Source organism: Bufo gargarizans, chromosome 10 (assembly GCF_014858855.1).
Source record: "Bufo gargarizans isolate SCDJY-AF-19 chromosome 10, ASM1485885v1, whole genome shotgun sequence".
In the NCBI taxonomy this organism is placed as follows: domain Eukaryota; kingdom Metazoa; phylum Chordata; class Amphibia; order Anura; family Bufonidae; genus Bufo; species Bufo gargarizans.
This window is the reverse complement of record NC_058089.1, coordinates 55,217,233-55,235,630: the sequence shown is the minus strand read 5'-3', so window position 1 is coordinate 55,235,630 and position 18,398 is coordinate 55,217,233. Positions and strand designations below refer to the sequence as shown.

The 18,398-nt window shown below is 44.9% G+C and overlaps 2 protein-coding genes across 2 annotated transcripts in view; one reads left to right on the top strand and one right to left on the bottom strand.

Annotated features, from left to right (window-relative positions):
* The window catches only part of METTL15 (methyltransferase like 15), a 285,871-nt gene that overhangs the window by 24,020 nt on the left and 243,453 nt on the right, over nt 1-18,398 (top strand). The gene's annotated exons all lie outside the window — the stretch shown is intronic.
* LOC122920060 (kinesin-like protein KIF18A) overlaps nt 1-18,398 on the bottom strand; it is a 72,219-nt gene that overhangs the window by 27,568 nt on the left and 26,253 nt on the right. The window contains exons 3-6 of the mRNA XM_044269271.1: nt 17,109-17,266; nt 12,152-12,256; nt 10,218-10,328; nt 9,922-10,119 (exon numbers count right to left, since the gene is read on the bottom strand). Of these exons, the coding sequence (XP_044125206.1) occupies nt 9,922-10,119; nt 10,218-10,328; nt 12,152-12,256; nt 17,109-17,266 (572 nt within the window). The remainder of the gene's footprint in view (nt 1-9,921; nt 10,120-10,217; nt 10,329-12,151; nt 12,257-17,108; nt 17,267-18,398) is intronic.

Here is an 18,398-nt window from a genome sequence, read left to right as displayed (position 1 = left end):
ACACCCGGGACCATTGCTGATCAGCTGTTTGAGAAGGCATCGGCACTCCTGTGAGCGCTGCGGCCTTCTCTCTGCTCTTCCTAGGCCGAGTGCTGACAAGTTAATGTGTCACGTGGCCTAGGAACACCTCTGCCCCATTGAAGTGAATGGGCCGAAGCATACCAAGCACAGCCGCTATACAATGGACGGTGCTGTGCTTGGTAAGCTGCAAGAGGAGCACCGCTGCCTTCTAAAACAGTTGACCAGTGGGGGTTACGGGTGTTGGACCCCCACCAATCAGATACTATTGCTATGAAAACCCTTTTAAGTCAGCGAGGGGCCGACTCCCACTCCCCCCAACAATCAGCTTTGTTTGAAGAGCTGCGGCCTCATTCTAGGCCAGTGACGTCCTGTTCATCGGTCCCGTGTTCTATGTGCAGCTCAATCCTATTCAAGTGAAAGAGCCTGGGCTGCAATACCAACAATGGCCACTATACAGTGAACAGCGCTACCATGCTGTGAGCGGCCACCGTGCTCATGCCAGCTAGATCCCCACCAATGCAAAAGGGAATCCGTCAACAGTTTAATGCCGCCCTATTCTATAAGTCCTGCTAGCTCCAGCTCATGCCAATGAGTCCTCATATCCTCCATGAGCTCCTGCCCACCCACTGCTGTTGATTCACAACATTCCCATCTGCAAATAGCAGCAGCTAGCAGGGGAAGTTAGGAGCTCATGAATATTCAGGATTCATCAGCATGTGCTGGAACTGTTCAATACAAGATTTAGGAAAGTGGCCCAGCTTTTTGCTACAGGGATCTGGACCTAGTTTAAGCTGCTCTTAGTTAGGCCACCATAAAAGTGGCAACATAAATCAATTGAAACTGTTGCACTCCTAGAAAACCACTCCAGCCCAATGTGCCTTTAGTTTTTGTGGGTTTAGACAAGCGGTATAAAAGGGCACCACGTGAGTCTTAAAGAGGCTGTGCGTATTTGAGGGTGTTTTTGGCAACCAACTTCCTCCACCCCTCCTGGGCAGTCCTGCAAAGGAACGGATACTTTTTTTTTTTTATATTTCAATAATTTTTTTATTATTCCTTCATCATGTTTAAAAAGTTCAGAAACACGACATGGCAATAAACAGTAATACAGCAGGACATAAACAATGCTAATTCCTGTATATACACATACATTTGTTAGTCACTTATCCTTAGACATCTAGAATATATCCCTGTCCTGTTTCTTTCCTCATGTCATATACAAAACCAAACAAAAAAAGATCAAGAAAAACAATATAACCCCTCCCCTTCCCACCCCCCCATGGTTGTCTTGATGGGTACCACAAATTTTTTTTCTCTTCCTTCCTCCACATCCTCCATTTATTTATGGGAACCGGCATATTCATATCTACATACCCTCCCACATAAGTTCTTCCACGCTTCGATGTTTGGTGGTGTGACCGCCCCCCACTCCCTAGCCACTACAACCCGCGCCAGCATTAATCCTTTGGCCCATTTCGTTTCTATTTCTATGTCGAGACCTATTTTCCTGATATGTCCAAGCACCGCTATAGCGATCTCCATTGGGGCTGAACACCCTGTTGATCTGGTCAGCTCCCGAAAAACCTGAGTCCAGTAATCCTGCATTAGGGGGCAGTGCCAGATCAAGTGGGTGAAATCCGCATTATCCATCCTGCACTTCCAGCATCTAGCGTCCCTTGTTTTATACATCCTACTCAGCACCCATGGGGTGATATAGGTACGGTGGACGATAAAGAACTGTATCAGTCGAAAATTACTCGATACAGTACTTCTTTTTATACTTTTATAGATACATCTCCAATCTAACGTGTTAGGGTCAACTTCTAGTGCCCATTTTTGTTCACTATTAAACTTTATCACTCCCCTTAAACCCTTTTTAATTTTTTTATATATCTGTGATATTGATATTTTGGTCCCCTTATTGAGACAACAAAATTCTACAAATTCTGCTTGTTTAGTGATTAAATACGATTTATTCTCAGTGCTGTCAAATGCATGTTTTAACCGAAAATATCTAAAACGTGTGAGGGTGTCTAGTTTTATACTAAGTCCTAATTCTTCTAATGTCCTAAGTTTTCCTGTTATCTCAATCTGTGAAATAAACTTAATACCATTTTTTTCCCAAAATACATAATCCTCTAACTTCTGAAACTCGCCTAAGTTTATATTCCCCCATAGTGGGGTAATCTTTAATGAGTAATTTATCCCCAATAATTTTTTAACATTCAACCATATCAAGTGCATCATATTACTAATAGGGCACTTCTTACCCTTTATTTTTAATATCCCAGCTTCCAAGACACTAAATATATTATATTGGAGACCTACAAACTCGCCCACTAGGTACTGACGTAGTCTATCATCCTCTATCATTAGCCATTGTAGCTGGGATGCATAATAGTAGCCTCTGAAGCAGGGCACGGACAAGCCACCATCTTCTTCATCAAGCCATAAGTATTTTTGTTTGAGCCTGACCCTTTTTTTCCCCCATATAAGATCATTTATCATTCCCTCCAGTACATTGAAAAGGTGGTCACCTATCCAGACAGGGCATGAAGATATAACATAGAGGACCTGCGGCAACAAAATCATTTTAATAATAGCTATACGGTCTACCTGTCTTATCAGTATTTTTTGCCAAATACTTATTTTATTTTTAACCCTTTTAAGCAGCGGGGCCAGATTCAATTCTATATATTCCTGGATCCTCGCGCTAATTTTGATTCCAAGGTATTCCAGTGCATCTGTGGATTTCAATATTTTAACATTAAGATCCATTCTCCTGGTTTCGTAGCCAATTGGAAGTAACACTGATTTCATCCAATTCACCCTGAAGCCGGAGATATGACCAAATTGATTTACAGTTCGCATCAGGTATGGAACCGTCGACGCCCCGCCTTTCAAGAAAAACAAGACATCATCCGCGTATAAACACATTTTATCTGAGGCGCCCCTACTCCCGAATCCCCTGATGTTATCATCTGATCGTACCTTGCATGCTAATGGTTCGATGAAGATGGCAAACAGTAATGGTGAAAGGGGGCACCCCTGCCTAGTTCCCCTTTGCAACACCATCGATTCAGATGTCTCTCCGTTGATTTTAATCCTTACTTTCGGATGTTGGTACAGTAGTTGCACCCAGCCAATAAATTTGTCCCCCAGGTTTAGCTCCCGCATTATGTTCCAGAGGTATGCCCACTCCACCCTGTCGAACGCTTTTTCTGCGTCCAGTGACAGGAGGGAGTGGGCACCCTCCCCACTCATCTGGATATTAAGGAGGGCCCGACGGATATTCATTTGGGCCTGGCGTTTCGGTATAAACCCGATTGATCTGGGTGTATTATCTTACCTATCACTTTTTTTAGGCGGTTTGCCAACAATTTGGCACATATTTTATAGTCCGTGTTGAGAAGAGAGATGGGGCGATACGAGTCCACCTTACTCTCGTCTTTCCCCTTTTTCCCTATCAGGGTTATTACAGCCTCTGACAGGGAGGCCGGGAGTTCGCCCCCGTCCATGGATTCCTTAAGGACCCGCAGGAGTACTGGGAGGATAACCTCCCCGTATCTTCTATATATCTCAAAGGGGAGACCATCCGGCCCGGGGCTAGAGTTGCCCTTTATCGATTTCAAGGTATCACGTAATTCCTCCTGTTCTATTGGTCCATTCAAATACTCCCTGTCCTCCTCGGAGAGAGTAGGGAGCGGGACCCCCTCCAAAAAGTGTTCTATGTCTCCACAGTCCCCCACTCCCTCCGAGGCATAGAGGTCCCCGTAGTATTTAACAAATTCCTGCTCAATTTCTCCCGGGCTGGATGTTATCACCCCATCTCTCCTCTCAACTCGCTTAATTCTACCATCCCCCCTCTGATTCTGTACGATAGTGGAAAGCAGTCTACCTGGTTTCCCAGATTCCCTAAAGTAACGGGCCCCCTCAAAGAACACTCTTTGTTGTGCCTTGTTCTCCAGATAATTATTTAGAGAAATCTTAGACTCTTCTAACTCCGCCATCGTCTCAGGTGAATTATTAACCAGGAGTTTCTGCTCTAGTTTCTTTATTTTTTCACCCAACTCCCTCTCATTCTTGGCGAATTCAGTTTTTAAGCCCTGAATTCTGCCAACAAGGATGCCCCGTAGGTATGCTTTAAATGCGTCCCATACATAACCTATTTGTGCCGATCCAAGATTAATTTTCCAGTACTCCGCTATCTCGTCACTAATACTCTCATCTTTATTTATCAGGTTTAGCCAATGTGGGTTTAGCCGAAACACTCTACCCTTAGGTTTAACCGTTGTTTTAAGTGTCAGGCAGATTGGGGAGTGGTCTGAGATACTATTCACCTCATACCTCATTTTCGATATCTGCTCTACCAGTTCTGGGCTAGCTAATGCCATATCAATTCTTGACATGATTTTACTCCCATAACCAAACCATGAGTACGCTCGCTTATCATCATACAAATACCTCCATACATCTATTAACAGCAATTCTTGTGATATTCTTTTGAGAAGTGTTGGTTGGCTTGTCCCATATTTATCATTTGGTATCACAGAGTATCTATCTAAACAGCTGTTCATAACGGAGTTAAAGTCTCCCATTACCAATACGGGGCATTTACCTCGCGACTCTGCAAACTCCACTAAGCTATTAATAACACATAGTGAAAATGGTGGGGGTATATAAACAAAGGCTAGAATGCACCGTCTCCCATTCCACTGGCCGTGGAGGAACACATATCTGCCCCTATCATCGATCTTCTGATCTAGTGGAAGGTAGTCCACTTTGTGGTGAATATATACACTGACACCACATGAGTAGGTAGAGAAACATGAATGATACTGGAACTTGGCCCATTTCCGTGTTAATAAGTATGTCTTATCCTTAGTGTTATGTGTCTCCATTAGTCCCACAATTGCTGGGAGGTGTCTAGTAACCATGTCAAAAACCATAACCCTCTTAACCTTATCCCCCAGACCTCGTACATTCCATGTTAAGATCCTACTCATGTGTGCCTTCCACCTGTATTTTCATTCTTATCTTCCTTAGTGATCCCATCAAGACAACCATCCCTCCCATATCCCCTCCTCCTTCCCCCCCACCCCTACCCCCTCCCTCCCCCCCACCCCTACCCCCTCCCTCCCCCCCCTGCTGGTTGGCGAAATAGAACATTTCCCCCTCCTCTTACTCTACGCCCCCTTCCCTCCCCCCCCGCACCCCCCTCACCCACTCCACAGGCCATCTCATGATCCTATTCCCTTGGAGTCCATCCATTCGGCGGCCTCCTCTGGAGATCCAAAGAAACTAACTTGATCGTGATATATTACGCGTAACTTAGTTGGATATATCAAGGAGTATTGTAACTGGGCGGCTGCTAACCTCCTCTTTACTTCTCTAAATTCACGTCTCTTTTCCTGCGTTGCTCTGGAGTAGTCTGGATATATTTCTATATTACGGCCATTGTACTCTATTGTCTGCATCTTCCTTTTTGCCCTCATTATTACGTCTCTATCTCTGGAGCTTAAGATTTTAACTAAGATGGCCCTGGGTGGACTCCCTTTTAACGGTGGTCTTCCCGGGATTCTATGTGCTCTGTCAACTAAAAACCATTTAGACAGGGTACTTTTATCAAAACTATCCTCCAGCCACTGCTGGATAAACCCGGTTATATCTTCTCCTTCCACCCCCTCCGGAAATCCCACTAATCTCATATTTGATCTCCGGGATCTATCCTCCATTGTGGTAACTCTCTCTAGCAGGATTTTCTTTTCACCTTCTAAAGCTTCTACTCTTTTATTTATCCCATCAATATCTCTCCTCATCACTCCTGAGGATGTCTGCAGCTCCTTAACCTTTTCCCTCACCTTATTCATCTCCTCCTTGATCAGGGAGAGGTCAGCCTGAGCAGAAGCGATCTTAGTGGTCAGATCCTCTAAGCTATGATTTGACTGTTGTACCGCCCCTAAAATTTCTCCCAGTTTCTTATCAACTGAATTTATTCTTTCCTCCATTCCTCCTCCATTCCCTATCCTACTCTCAGCCCCGGGGCATTCGTCTGGGACGGATGGGTCACCTCCGTCTTTCGGGGCCTCCTTATTCCCCCGTAGTGCACTCCTACTCTTTGGGTTTGGAGGGGATTTAAGATATTTTTCTAGGCCAGTTACTGTACTGCTCCCTTTTCCCCCACCCGGTGAGGAGGTTCCCACCGATTTTCTGCTGTAGTTTTTTGGTGGCATCTTTTCGTCCCTTCCCCTCCCTATCCTCTCCCTATTACAACCTCACACACACAAAGAGGGGAATAGAAAAAAAAAGAGAAAACCAAAAAAAACAATCATGAGCCACACACAAAAGCCCCACACAGCAAGAGAAGATATCAAATAGCTGCCGTGCCGTCACACGGAAATATGAGCAATAAGGAGAAAAAGCAAAACGAAAATATGTCCCCGCGACGGAGTCCAAGAAGTGGGCCAAAGGCCACAGGGCTATTTACCAGTCCATATCCCAAAAAAAAAACAAAAAAAAAACGGTCCGGTTTATTCTTCCTGCCAGACAACGAATAATGTCCAGAGGCTGGGTGCCGGCAAATTTCAGGAGAAGGGAGGGCATAAACGACGGGCAGTCCAAAAGTCTATTCATGAAATATGATTATCATACCACTTATGCTGTTATACCATCAGGTGCACCGCATGAAGATACATAATGTGTCAATGGTCTCCCGGGTCGCCTGCTGTTAAAGACACTTATTTTTGGGCAGGCACCAGTCCTGCCGGGGGTACCTGGCACCTTTAGGAAAGCTTGAGAGCCTCCATATATTTCCGGGTGTATACCCACTCGCAGGCCCAACTAAAAGGAACGGATACTTACCTGCTTCCCAATGCTGGCTCCCAGCTCCTACACTCCCTGGCCTTTGCTGCTTTAATCTGTACCTACAACTGCCGTGGGTCTGCATGTGGATTAGGGTCCATTCACAGGACCTTATTTTTGGTCCACATCTGTTCTGCATTTTTTGTGGATCCGATTCGGACCCATTCATTTCAATATGGTCACTAAAGATGCAGACAGTACACCATATGACCACTCCATGGCCCCGCAAAAAATAAATAAAAAAGTAGAACATGTATTATTCTTGTCCGTTTGCGGACAGGAAGCTGCATTTGTTACACAGTGCGGGACCTGTGGAAGGGGATAATGCCTGATGCACAGGGCTGATATCAGCGTTTTGCGGATACGCGATTTTTATAAAACTGATATGGTCATGTGAATGCCCCATTCAATGTACCTAAACCATGGGTGGCTAACCAAATGCTTCGGTGTGGAAGCCATATTGTGAAATGACATATAACTTGCCGATGCAGATTCCAAACCCCCACTTATAAATTTCACAGCCATATCAATGGGACGTGAATACTTTCACACAGGGTGTATATGCGGCAGATCGTCCGCTGCAGATCTGTGGGCGGAAAATCCACAGCATTTACAATTGTAACAAAGTGGATTTTTTTTTTACCTAATCTTATCCGCACGCTGAGGAAATTTACCTGCGAAATCCGCAGAGCTTCTTTTTCGGCCTCATGCACACGACCGGTGTGTTTTGCGGTCCGCGGGCCAAGGAACGGAGCAACGGATGCGGACAGTGAATGGGTCCGCATCAGAGCGGCCAAAACTGCAGCTCGTATGCGGACCAAATCAACTGTCGCGTGCATGAGGCCTTATGCTGCAGATTTCACTCTTTGCAATGCAAACTGGATTTTCAGGACGTGCCCTACACAGGCAGGCAACATTTACCCTTTTGACAGTGCAGATGTACACTACACATACCCAAGCTTCAGTGACAGAAACATTATCAGGAAAAAAAAATGTCCGAAAAGTTAGCAGAAAACATAAAAACCATTCAAAACATACAAAGTGCAAAACGAAGGCAAACAAATGACACATTTAGCCATATTGTGTCGCTTTAGTTTTGTGGTCAACCTGCAGATTACAAATCCTTTGGCTGGAAATCTGTGTGGTTCCTGCAGGTTCCATGCCTAGCTAAAACAATGCCTACCAATAAATGCACCTCTCTACCCCACATTAAAAAAACAAAAAACCATAGTAGTATAGGTATGTGAAATGGTCTAACTGGTACATAAGACCTTGACATTGTTCAATACACCCATGGCAAAAAAACATGTGCCAGCACTACTACTACCGCTCCTGCCTATTTTCGAGGACATTTCACATTTAGAGAACTAAAAGCAAGAAAAACAAATGTAAAGAAATCTCCCCTTTGTAGTCCTAGCATTACCAGACACTGAAGACTGACACGCAAAGCTCTTTGCCGGGTTAGCCGGGACTTGTAATGGCAGAGCGGAGACATTTTATTAACAGACAAAAGGAAGTAAATGGACACTTTGTGAGGGGAAATAACGACACTCGGTGATACGCGCAGACTGACTGTGGGAGCTCACATAGGCCGGTGCTTTTTTTAATTTTCTTTTATAGTGTGCAAGCACGACCACCACTGAAGGATTGCAGGGTGGTCGTCTCAGTTGAAGGATTCTGTCCCTCTCAGTTTGCGACAGGTAGCAATAACTGGCATATCGAACATGAGACATCACACATTTATCCCACATGACTTGATCCAATTTTTGAAGTTTCATGTGGCTAAAAAAAACTTTTTCAATCTGTCTTTTATGCCCCTCCCACATGCCACAGATTGAAGCTAGGTGCTAAAAAATGCGGTAATCCTGAGGAGAAATATTGAAAGGACAAAAGGCCAGATTTTCTAAATGTTTCCAAAGCAGAAATCGAACCATAAATCAATGCAATGTCTCTCCTACACCATCCAGACACATGAAGATCATGGAAGAACCTGGTTATCATTCTAGAAAGCGGCACCATCAACATGGAAATCCTCACGGAAATTTCAGTCCCTCCACAATAACCCCAAAGGCTAGAATAAGGAAACATCAGATGTGCCAGGGGTTATATAAAAGTAGTAAGACTGGTGAAAGTCATGTATCACATCTTTTTGTTTATGAATGTAAATTAGTGAAGCTGTTGAAGGTTCAAGCAGACCCTGTAATAGAACTGGCTTCACTACTTTCCTCCCAGGACCTTTCACACATAGATACCACGTTTTCATCTCATAAATCAGTCTTCGGTCCAATATTTGTCAGTTGTGCTTGTGCAAACCTCTTAAAGGGCATTTGTCAGCAGATTTGTACCTATGACACTACCTGACCAGTTACATGTGCACTTGGCACCTGAAGGCATCTGTGTTAGTCCCATGTTCATATGTAATTTTTGCAAATGAGCCCCTAGGAGCAACGGATATTGACGTTCCTCCTGGAGGCTCTGCCCTCTCTGCAACTGCCGCCTTCTCCACTTTGATTGACAGGGGCAGGCAATGAAAACATCATCACTCCTGGCCCCGTCAATTAGAAGGAAAGAGTGCACGGCAGTTGCAGAGAGACCAGAGCCTCTAGGTGTAATGGCAACGCCCCCGTTGCTCCTAGAGGCTCATTTGCATATATAAAAACATCATTTTTCTCAGCAATGCGGGCACATAGGAACATGGGACCAACACAGATGCCTTCAGCTGCCAAGCGCACATGGAACAGGTCAGCCAGTGTCATAGGTACAAATCTGCTGACAGCTTTAATACATTTATATATGTTCGTGCACCAGATATCTAGCAGGAGTAGGTGTGCATTATATTTTATAGTGATTACTGGCATAAATGATGGTAAATCTGTTGCACTCCGGGTGTCTCCTTCCCTCCCATCTAACATTTCTCAGCACTTAGCAAAGAAAAAAATATGCAAATATAGTGTTTGCCAAAATGTGTAACTTTTATGTTCTAGAAAACTGCCATAAAGTTCTTGTAAGCACCACCCACTGCCCCTCAGTCCGTTTACTCACCTTTGGATCTGCTAGAGCATTAATTACATTTCCAAGAGCCAACAAGGAGCGGTTAATGTTTGTGCCTTCTCGTAATCGTTCACCTTTAGTATTGGTGGCACTTGCCCGTTCAGAGCCAGCCAGATCAATAAGGCTCATTTTGGCAATGCGGACATTTTGATTAATACTGGCACTTTTATCCTGCTGTCGTAAGTATATCTAAGAAGAAGAAAAAAAAAAACACAAGACAACTCAAAAACTGAAGCGCCCCTAAAAATCCCTCTGCACATATTAATGCCAAGCGATTTTTAACTCACCTGAAATACAGCATGTGATCGGGAGGAAGTTGCATTCATGTCAGTGGGATGCTGAGTTCTATTCTTATTCCCATAGTCAAGGATTTGGAGAATATTCTCAGCAGATTTTGGCTACGGTAAAAGTAAAATTAAGTACTAAAAACAAGAAATAAAATGTACTGTAGAACAAAAACACTTATACCATTAGCAATCAGTACAATGGGATCTATAATCAGTCCTTTAAAGAGACACTCGAGTTCAAGAAAAATAAATTCTCATTAACTGGGGAAGGAACAGAACACTTACCTGGTGCCTCCTTTCCATTTTTTCAGTGGCATATCTGCCAATTCCCAGGCTCTTCTGCCATCCAAAATGGCTGCACCACTTCACAGACTGTCTGATGCATACTGTGCATTTGGTAGTCTAGGACACTTGCTCCTGCTGCCTCGGATTGGCCAGCACTGCTCATGTGATTAGTGCGGGATAATCCAAGAGAAGGGCTGGACAAGCAGGACCCGTGCATCAGGTAGTCTGAGAAGCGGTGTGGCCATCTTGGTTGGCAGAAGAAGAGCCCAGGAATCAGAGGACCTGCATCTGAAAAGGAGGTCACCAGGTAAGTCTTCTGTTTGTTCCCCAGTTAATTATAGGGTCGCTTTAAACAGTCCTGATAATGGTTGGTAATAATTACAGGGACATTAATCCGATATAGATGTACGTGTTGACTTGCCCCTCACCGAGTCCTCATGACACAGCCAGACATGCATTAGCTCTCTTTGTCGCTCACTAAAAGGGCCCTTTACACGGGCCAAGAATCCTCCAGATAATCGTTAATGAGCGATTATCTGGCGGTGTAAAGGTGCCTGGTTCGTAGGGTAATTGGATCGTTTGTGCAGGCACCTAAGTAGTCATTTGCCAGCAGCAGATCATGGTGTCTAAACAGCTCTGCTACTGGCAAACGACGAGTCTGTATGGAGACGAGCGATGGCATTAGCTATCACTGCTCCTCATACTGCAGAGGAGATTGCTGCATGTAAATGCATCGGTCTCCTCCACTGACGAGCAGGCGATTGCTGGGAAGGAATTCTCCCTTCTCGACAATCACCTGCTGAATTGTCCCATCTAAAGGGACCTTAACCTCTGCATCCCATCTTGACAGGTACATCTCAACTGCTCGAATGGACTATGAGAGGACAGCACCACCCCTTTCCCCTATGTTTGGATTTCCATGCATCAGTGATGGGGATAAGATCTTACCTATTTTTCAGGAATAAAACCGGCCATACGCATTAGAGGTATGTTGGCTAAACCAGACGATTTTGGTGGCATTGACCGACCAATTAATGTATAAGGGGGAATCTGAACTGTCCCCCGATGGCAGATGTCGAGGGAGAGTAGTCAGGCATGTTCAATTTCAATGTGTCCAAACCTTTTGTTCTTGGGGATTAAACTGTCTGTCAGGTGTCTGGCCGACTCTTTCACTCCTTTCCCGTGTATTGGGGGATTTGTAGGGACCGTGGTCAGCTGAAGGAACATTCTGTTGACAGTGATCTCATATGTATAGCCAGTTTACCGCTGGCCATACACATGTGCTAAAAGTTGGCTGGAATAGCTGGATTGTCTGCTGGAAATGTAATCGGCCATGCTGAAAAATGTGGTCTCTTCTCGGCTGAAACTGCATGCTTATGACATGATCGGCTAAATTTGATTGATCATTTGCCATTGAACTCAAGGAACAGGGAGTCAGTTTTCAAGAAAACCGACTCTCTGGTTGGCCAGTTTAGCTTGGCATACAAAACGGAGGACTGATAAACCGCAATGTGGCCGACCATGGACTCAAGTGTATGGCCAGCTAAAGAGGATTTCTGGAAGACGTAACGGTTGTGACTTTCCTGAATATGTGAAAGTTAGGTGCAACTCACCAGCACCAAGAAAACCTTGTCTTATTAAACACATACCTGATGTAGTGTTAATCCTTGCACTACTACTCCTTTCTGAGCATCTTCTCGTACGGCAAGAGAACCAGAATTTGCAAGTAGGTCACGGATTTGCTCATTGTACACCTATGAAAATAAAGGAGGCTTTAGAATGAGGCTTTCATGCAGAATATCAAGAAAAATCAAGACATCTAAATAATCCCCCCCCCCAAAATAAGAATTAAAAAACAACTTGCTTTATTTTTATGCTTATTCTGGGATATCCCAGAAACGGTCACAATTTCTGGATTTTGTATATAGTCTGGAATTAAAACTAGAACAACAGGATTTTAGACAGACTGCTTATCAAAACCTTTCGCATAAATTAATGGAGCGGTGACGTGCTTTTCTCATCAGCCTCTCTGTCCATTTCATGGGGGGCTCCACAAGGTAAGGAGCCCCCTTTCTCGTGATTGGTGGAGGTCCGAACAATAGGACCCCATTGATCTTATAGTTATATAACTTGTTATAACCGGAATACCCCTTTAAGTTGTATGGCACACAGATTACTATGGGCACATACTGTACCTCTGATTTTAAAGCAGTTAAAGGGAACCTGTCATCAACGTTATCCTGACCTCACTGAGGGCAGCGTAAATTAGTGACAGAAATGCTGATTCCGGCGGTGTATCACACATGAGCTAAAAGTAAGTGGTTGCTGAGAACCAGCATCACAATCATTGCAGATTAGGCCTGGAAAAGAGTCAAATCTACATGAGAAGAGTCCAGGTTATTCATAATCTCCTGCCCATCTGCTGATGACTGACAGTTCTAGAGAGAAATCTAGGTAGAAGACTGTCAGCCATCAGCAGGAGAGCAGGAATTCATGAATAACCAGGACTCTTCTCAGGTGGCCGGGACTCTTTCAGGCCCAGTCTGCAATGATTGTGATGTTGGTTCTCAGCAACCACTTACTTTTAACTTTTAAATGACAGACGGCTAAAATCAACTCACATGTCTGTACTTTATGCTGCCATTAGTATGGGTAGCATAAAGTTGATGACAGGTTCCTTTTAAGCAGCATAACAGCCAAATTAAACAGTAGGTTAAAACAAAAACATTAACCTGTGTTAACCCCATTCCATCTTGACAGCTCCCATCTGGGCTGTTTTAGGTCCCCATGATTGGAAACAGCAGTCACAGGACCTCATTACTATCCTACGACCACCCCGTAATCCAGCAGTGGTGGCTGTGCTTGCACACTAAGCACCATCCTCCCTCGTGGTCGGGACCATGCATAGGCACTCATGTGCAGCAGCTCTTGTCCTGGCCATGGATATGAGAAATGTATAACAAAGAAGAAACAACTAGGCGTCACTCACCAAAAAGTGGATGTTCTAAATTCCAGATGCCATAAACATTCACCAATACAGGCACTTACACAAGTATGCTTAGAAATGCTGCGATACTTTACCCAATACCTAAAACCGCAACAGGGAAGAAAAGTCCTGTCGTCTCATCTCTACTAGTACCTTAACCTTACACCACTCGGCTAGCTTCGGACAAACAAATAGCGCAGGCAAGTAGCTCGTGGTGACGTCCGTTTCGCGCCTTAGCGCTTCCTCAGGTCACAGTGAATGTTTATGGCATCTGGAATAAAGAACATCCACTTTTTGGCGAGTCCGGCTAGTTGTTTCTTCTTTATTGCCCATTTGAAATACTTAGAGGCAGAAGCAGCGCCACGAGTGGTAGAGAGGACCCAGTCTTGGAGATCCCGTTTTTTTTTGTTTGTTTTTTAAGACACATCCCTTCTGTGTTCTGGAACTTTTTTATGATATGAAAAATGTATAATGTGCTGGAAATATGAATCCAGCCAGCAAAGGAGGCAATATGGACAATCAAAATACATTAGTAAGGACCTGGTATTAACTTTCTCTACATAATAAATGCTATTTGCTGAAGTGAGACAACCCTTTTAAGGTATGCCATGTTAAAGGGATTCTGTCACCAGGATTAACGATATGTAGATATTTATATGTGCCCATTAGTCTTCATGCAGTGTTTACAATGATGCCTCGGTTTATGCTCTGTCTGCCTTATATTCTTCTAAAAAGCGATCTTATTCATATGTAAGTCACCTCTGTCAGGAGCCCAAGGGGTTGTCCCACGATCTCCTGGAGCCCAGCACCTCCCATCGATCCGGAGCCCAGCACCGCCTACTACTTAATTTATTCACTGCACTATCCTGACGTCCAGTGGCGTCTTTAGCTTTCAAATTTTGGGGGGGCACACTGGGGGCCAGGACAAAAGTAGGGGGGCAGCTATAACAACGATACATTTACACAAGTATGCTTACAAATGCTGCGATACTTTACCCAATACCTAAAACCGCAACAGGGAAGAAAAGTCCTGTCGTCTCATCTCTACTAGTACCTTAACCTTACACCACTCGGCTAGCTTCGGTAACAGGGCCAGGCTACAGCGAGCGAGTGCTGATTTCTGCAGGTCAGAGGATAGGGATTACAGTTTAGAAGAAATGTACACTCCTGTGAGCGGTCCAGTGGCAGATCCAGAGCCTGGTCTCGGGAGGGGCACTTCCAGATTATTTTCTGTCCGCCGCCACAGAACAAGGGTGCTTATAGAACAGACTACACAGTGTAGAGGTATACTGTACATTGTGGGGCACAGTGTAGAGGTATACTGTACATTGTGTGGCACAGTGTAGAGGTATACTGTACATTGTGTGGCACAGTGTAGAGGTATACTGTACATTGTGTGGCACAGTGTAGAGGTATACTGTACATTGTGTGGCACAGTGTAGCGGTATACTGTACATTGTGTGGCACAGTGTAGAGGTATACTGTACATTGTGTGGCACAGTGTAGAGGTATACTGTACATTGTGTGGCACAGTGTAGAGGTATACTGTACATTGTGTGGCACAGTGTAGAGGTATACTGTACATTGTGTGGCACAGTGTAGGCTATATGTGTATAATAAATATATTTCACATGAAAACTTACAGTTACTTGACTTGGCCCTTGGGGATCTCGGACACCACTTCAACACTTGGCCGGGGGCTCGGGGGCTGCAACACTTGGCCTGCAGCCTATCAAAGGAAGGGACACGCCTCTCCCTCCCCTGCCCCGCCGCAGCACAGGCAGATGACTATGGAGATGAGCGCAATGGAAGCGCTCATCTCCCTGTGCCCGGCTGCAGCCGCTCAGTTGGGGGAGCATAGCGTGATGTAGGGGGGGCCATGGCCCACCCTGGCGACGCCACTGCTGAAGTCATGTAATCTCTGCTCCGTAGTCTCGCACAGGCGCAGTGGACACTGTAGTCTGCGCCCGTGCAGACTACTGGCACCGGCTTCAACTTGTCCACTGCGCATGAGCCGGCTCCCTGATCGGACCAGAAAATACTTTCTCTCTGTGCAAGTCGGTCAAAATTGTCAAAAGGAGCGATTGCTGCCAGAAGATTCCTCCGCCTAGGACTGACTTGCGCAGAGAAAGAGTCTTTTTCGGTCCGATCGGGGTGCGCAGGGAGCCGGCGCGTGCGCAGTGGACAAGTTGAAGCAGTAGTCCGCACGGGCGCAGACTACAGTTCCACTGCGCCTGTGCGAGACTACGGAGCAGAGATTACATGACGTCAGGATAGTGCAGTGAATAAATTAAGTAGTAGGCGGTGCTGGGCTCCGGATCGATGGGCGGGGCTGGGCTCCAGGAGATCGTGGGACAACCCCTTGGGCTCCTGACAGAGGTGATTTACATATGAATAAGATCGCTTTTTATAAGAATATAAGGCACACAGAGCATAGACAGAGGCATCATTGTAAACACTGCATGAAGACTAATGGGCACATATAAATATCTACATATCGTAAATCCTGGTGACAGAATCCCTTTAAAAGGGTTGTCTCACTTCAGAAAGTTGTATTTATCATGTAGAGAAAGTTAATACAAGCCACATACTAATGTATTGTTATCCATATTGCTTCCTTTGCTGGCCAGATTAATTTTTCCATCACATTATACACTGCTCGTTTCCATGGTTCCAAACACCCTGCAATCCACCAGTGGTGGTCATGCTTGCACACTATAGGAAAAAGCATCAGCCTCTCTGGTGACCGGGACCGTGTGAGTGCACATAGGCCAGTGCTTATTCCTAGATTGTGCAAGCACGACCACCACTGATGGATTGCAGGGTGGTTAGTAACCATGGAAACGAGCAGTGTATAATGTGATGGAAAAATGAATCCAGCCAGCAGAGGAAGCAATGTGGACAATCACAATACATTAGTAAGTGCCTTGTATTAACTTTCTCTACATGATAAATGCCACTTACTGAAGTGAGACAACCCCAGAAGCAATGCAGGGAGGCCACAAAGCGGAACCTCTAGGAGCTGTGCGCTGCAGTACTGTACATGGTCTGTGTGCGCAGCTCTGCCATGGGAATAAGGGCTCAGGTAGTATCAGAGACGACTGGTAACTGTATTAAAGGTAATGAAACAGCTCTATCAACGACACCTATTCCAAATGCAGGTTCAAAGGAACATATAAGATACAAATAGGGTATTTACTAGAATAATCTAATTTGCTGTACTGATTGCAACCCAATCATGTGCTATTTGCACTGAGAGAGGCTTACACCTCCCATACACTGTGATGAGAAAACATTGAACAGTAAAGATTGGTTTTCAGAAATACAGTCATTTTGTTTTGATGTAAATTACCAGAGAGAACGCTACTATAGATTGCTACTAAAAAGAAAGGGCCGAAGAGGACCCGCTCCATTCTCACAAGAGACACAAACACAATATAAAAAAAAGATTTGTAATAAGCACAATTTTCTCCAAACACATAGCAGAGAACACTGAGCAAGGATCTTCAGAAACCGTCGTGACCAGAACTAATCCAACTGATTTACCGAGAACACGTGCCTAACGCGGATGTAACCAACGCATAAGAGGAAGACAGAAAGAACGTAAAAACCATACAAACCTCTAGGTAAGAAACAGCAACGTTGCAAACCTTTTCCTCTTTCAAGCTCTCTATTCGGTTGTACAGGTCCATCATGGTGAGATACATCACCCCAGGTTGTCCTGAGGAGCCCAGCATGGTGTGAGTCTTGCCTGCCCCTGTGGCTCCATAAGCCAAAACTAATGAGACAAAACAAAAAGGGTCAAATTTGACAACACTCCCGAAGGATATATTACAGAAGTGGCTAAGGCTTCTAAAGGGGCTGTCCGGGTTCAGAGCTGAACCCGGACATACATCAGGGGGGCTGCCTGGGTGAAATGATGGGTTAGCCTTTCATGCTCCCCCTTGCCCTTCGCTGGATCGCGCAGAGCAAGCGATCTTTTATTTACAATAATACACTGCCGGGCGGAGGCTTCCTCAGAAAGCGTCCACTGCTCAAAAGGACATGCTGTTCGACTGAAATCTTTGGGTAGATTGCTACTATTTAGTCACTATTGACATAGAAGATGGAAGTAGGAAAAAATGTCATATTCCAGACTTAAAGGGATTGTGCAGCCAGTAATATTGATGACCTATCGTCAGTATAGGTCATCAATATCTGATCGTTGGGGTAGGGCTGAAACGATTACTCAATTAAATTGAGTAACTTAACACAAACAAAAAAATACTCAATTCAAATTTTTTCTATCAAAAATTTGTGCCACGTGACCACGGAGCGTGAGTGAAGAGCTTGCTATTACTCACGCTCGATGGTCTCACGCTGGCCCGCCCCTCGCTGCACTGGATCCTGATCAGGATGTAGTGTATGTAAGTACGCACTATGATCTAACACTGTGTGACGTCAGAAGAACAGTGCAGAGCGTGAAGAAGAAGACAGAAGGTCTCTGGAGTGTCGGCAGCGCCCCGTAATCGGTAGATATACTTTATTACATAGCTGCAGCCCTACGTTGGGGTCCGACTCCCGGCACCCCCACCTATCAGCTGTTTGAAGAGGAGACGGCCCTCGTACGAGCGCTACTTTCTTTTCAGGATTAGATTGTTCTCCGCCCCTGCAAGCTAGAAGACGCGCAGTGTCATTTTGAAGAGCTGATCAGCAGGGGTGGCGGGAGTCAGACCCCCACCGATCATATATTGATGACCTATCCATTAATATAAATGGCTGCACAACTCCTTTAAGTGCACCAGATGGCATTGCCTTCATGAGGCCAGCTAAACTTTCAAGGTATGGCCGCCAAGTTCACAGCTAAAACCAGTGGAGCCTACACAGAGATAAGGTATAATGGAAAGATTTGCACCTTTTCAGTGTTTTTG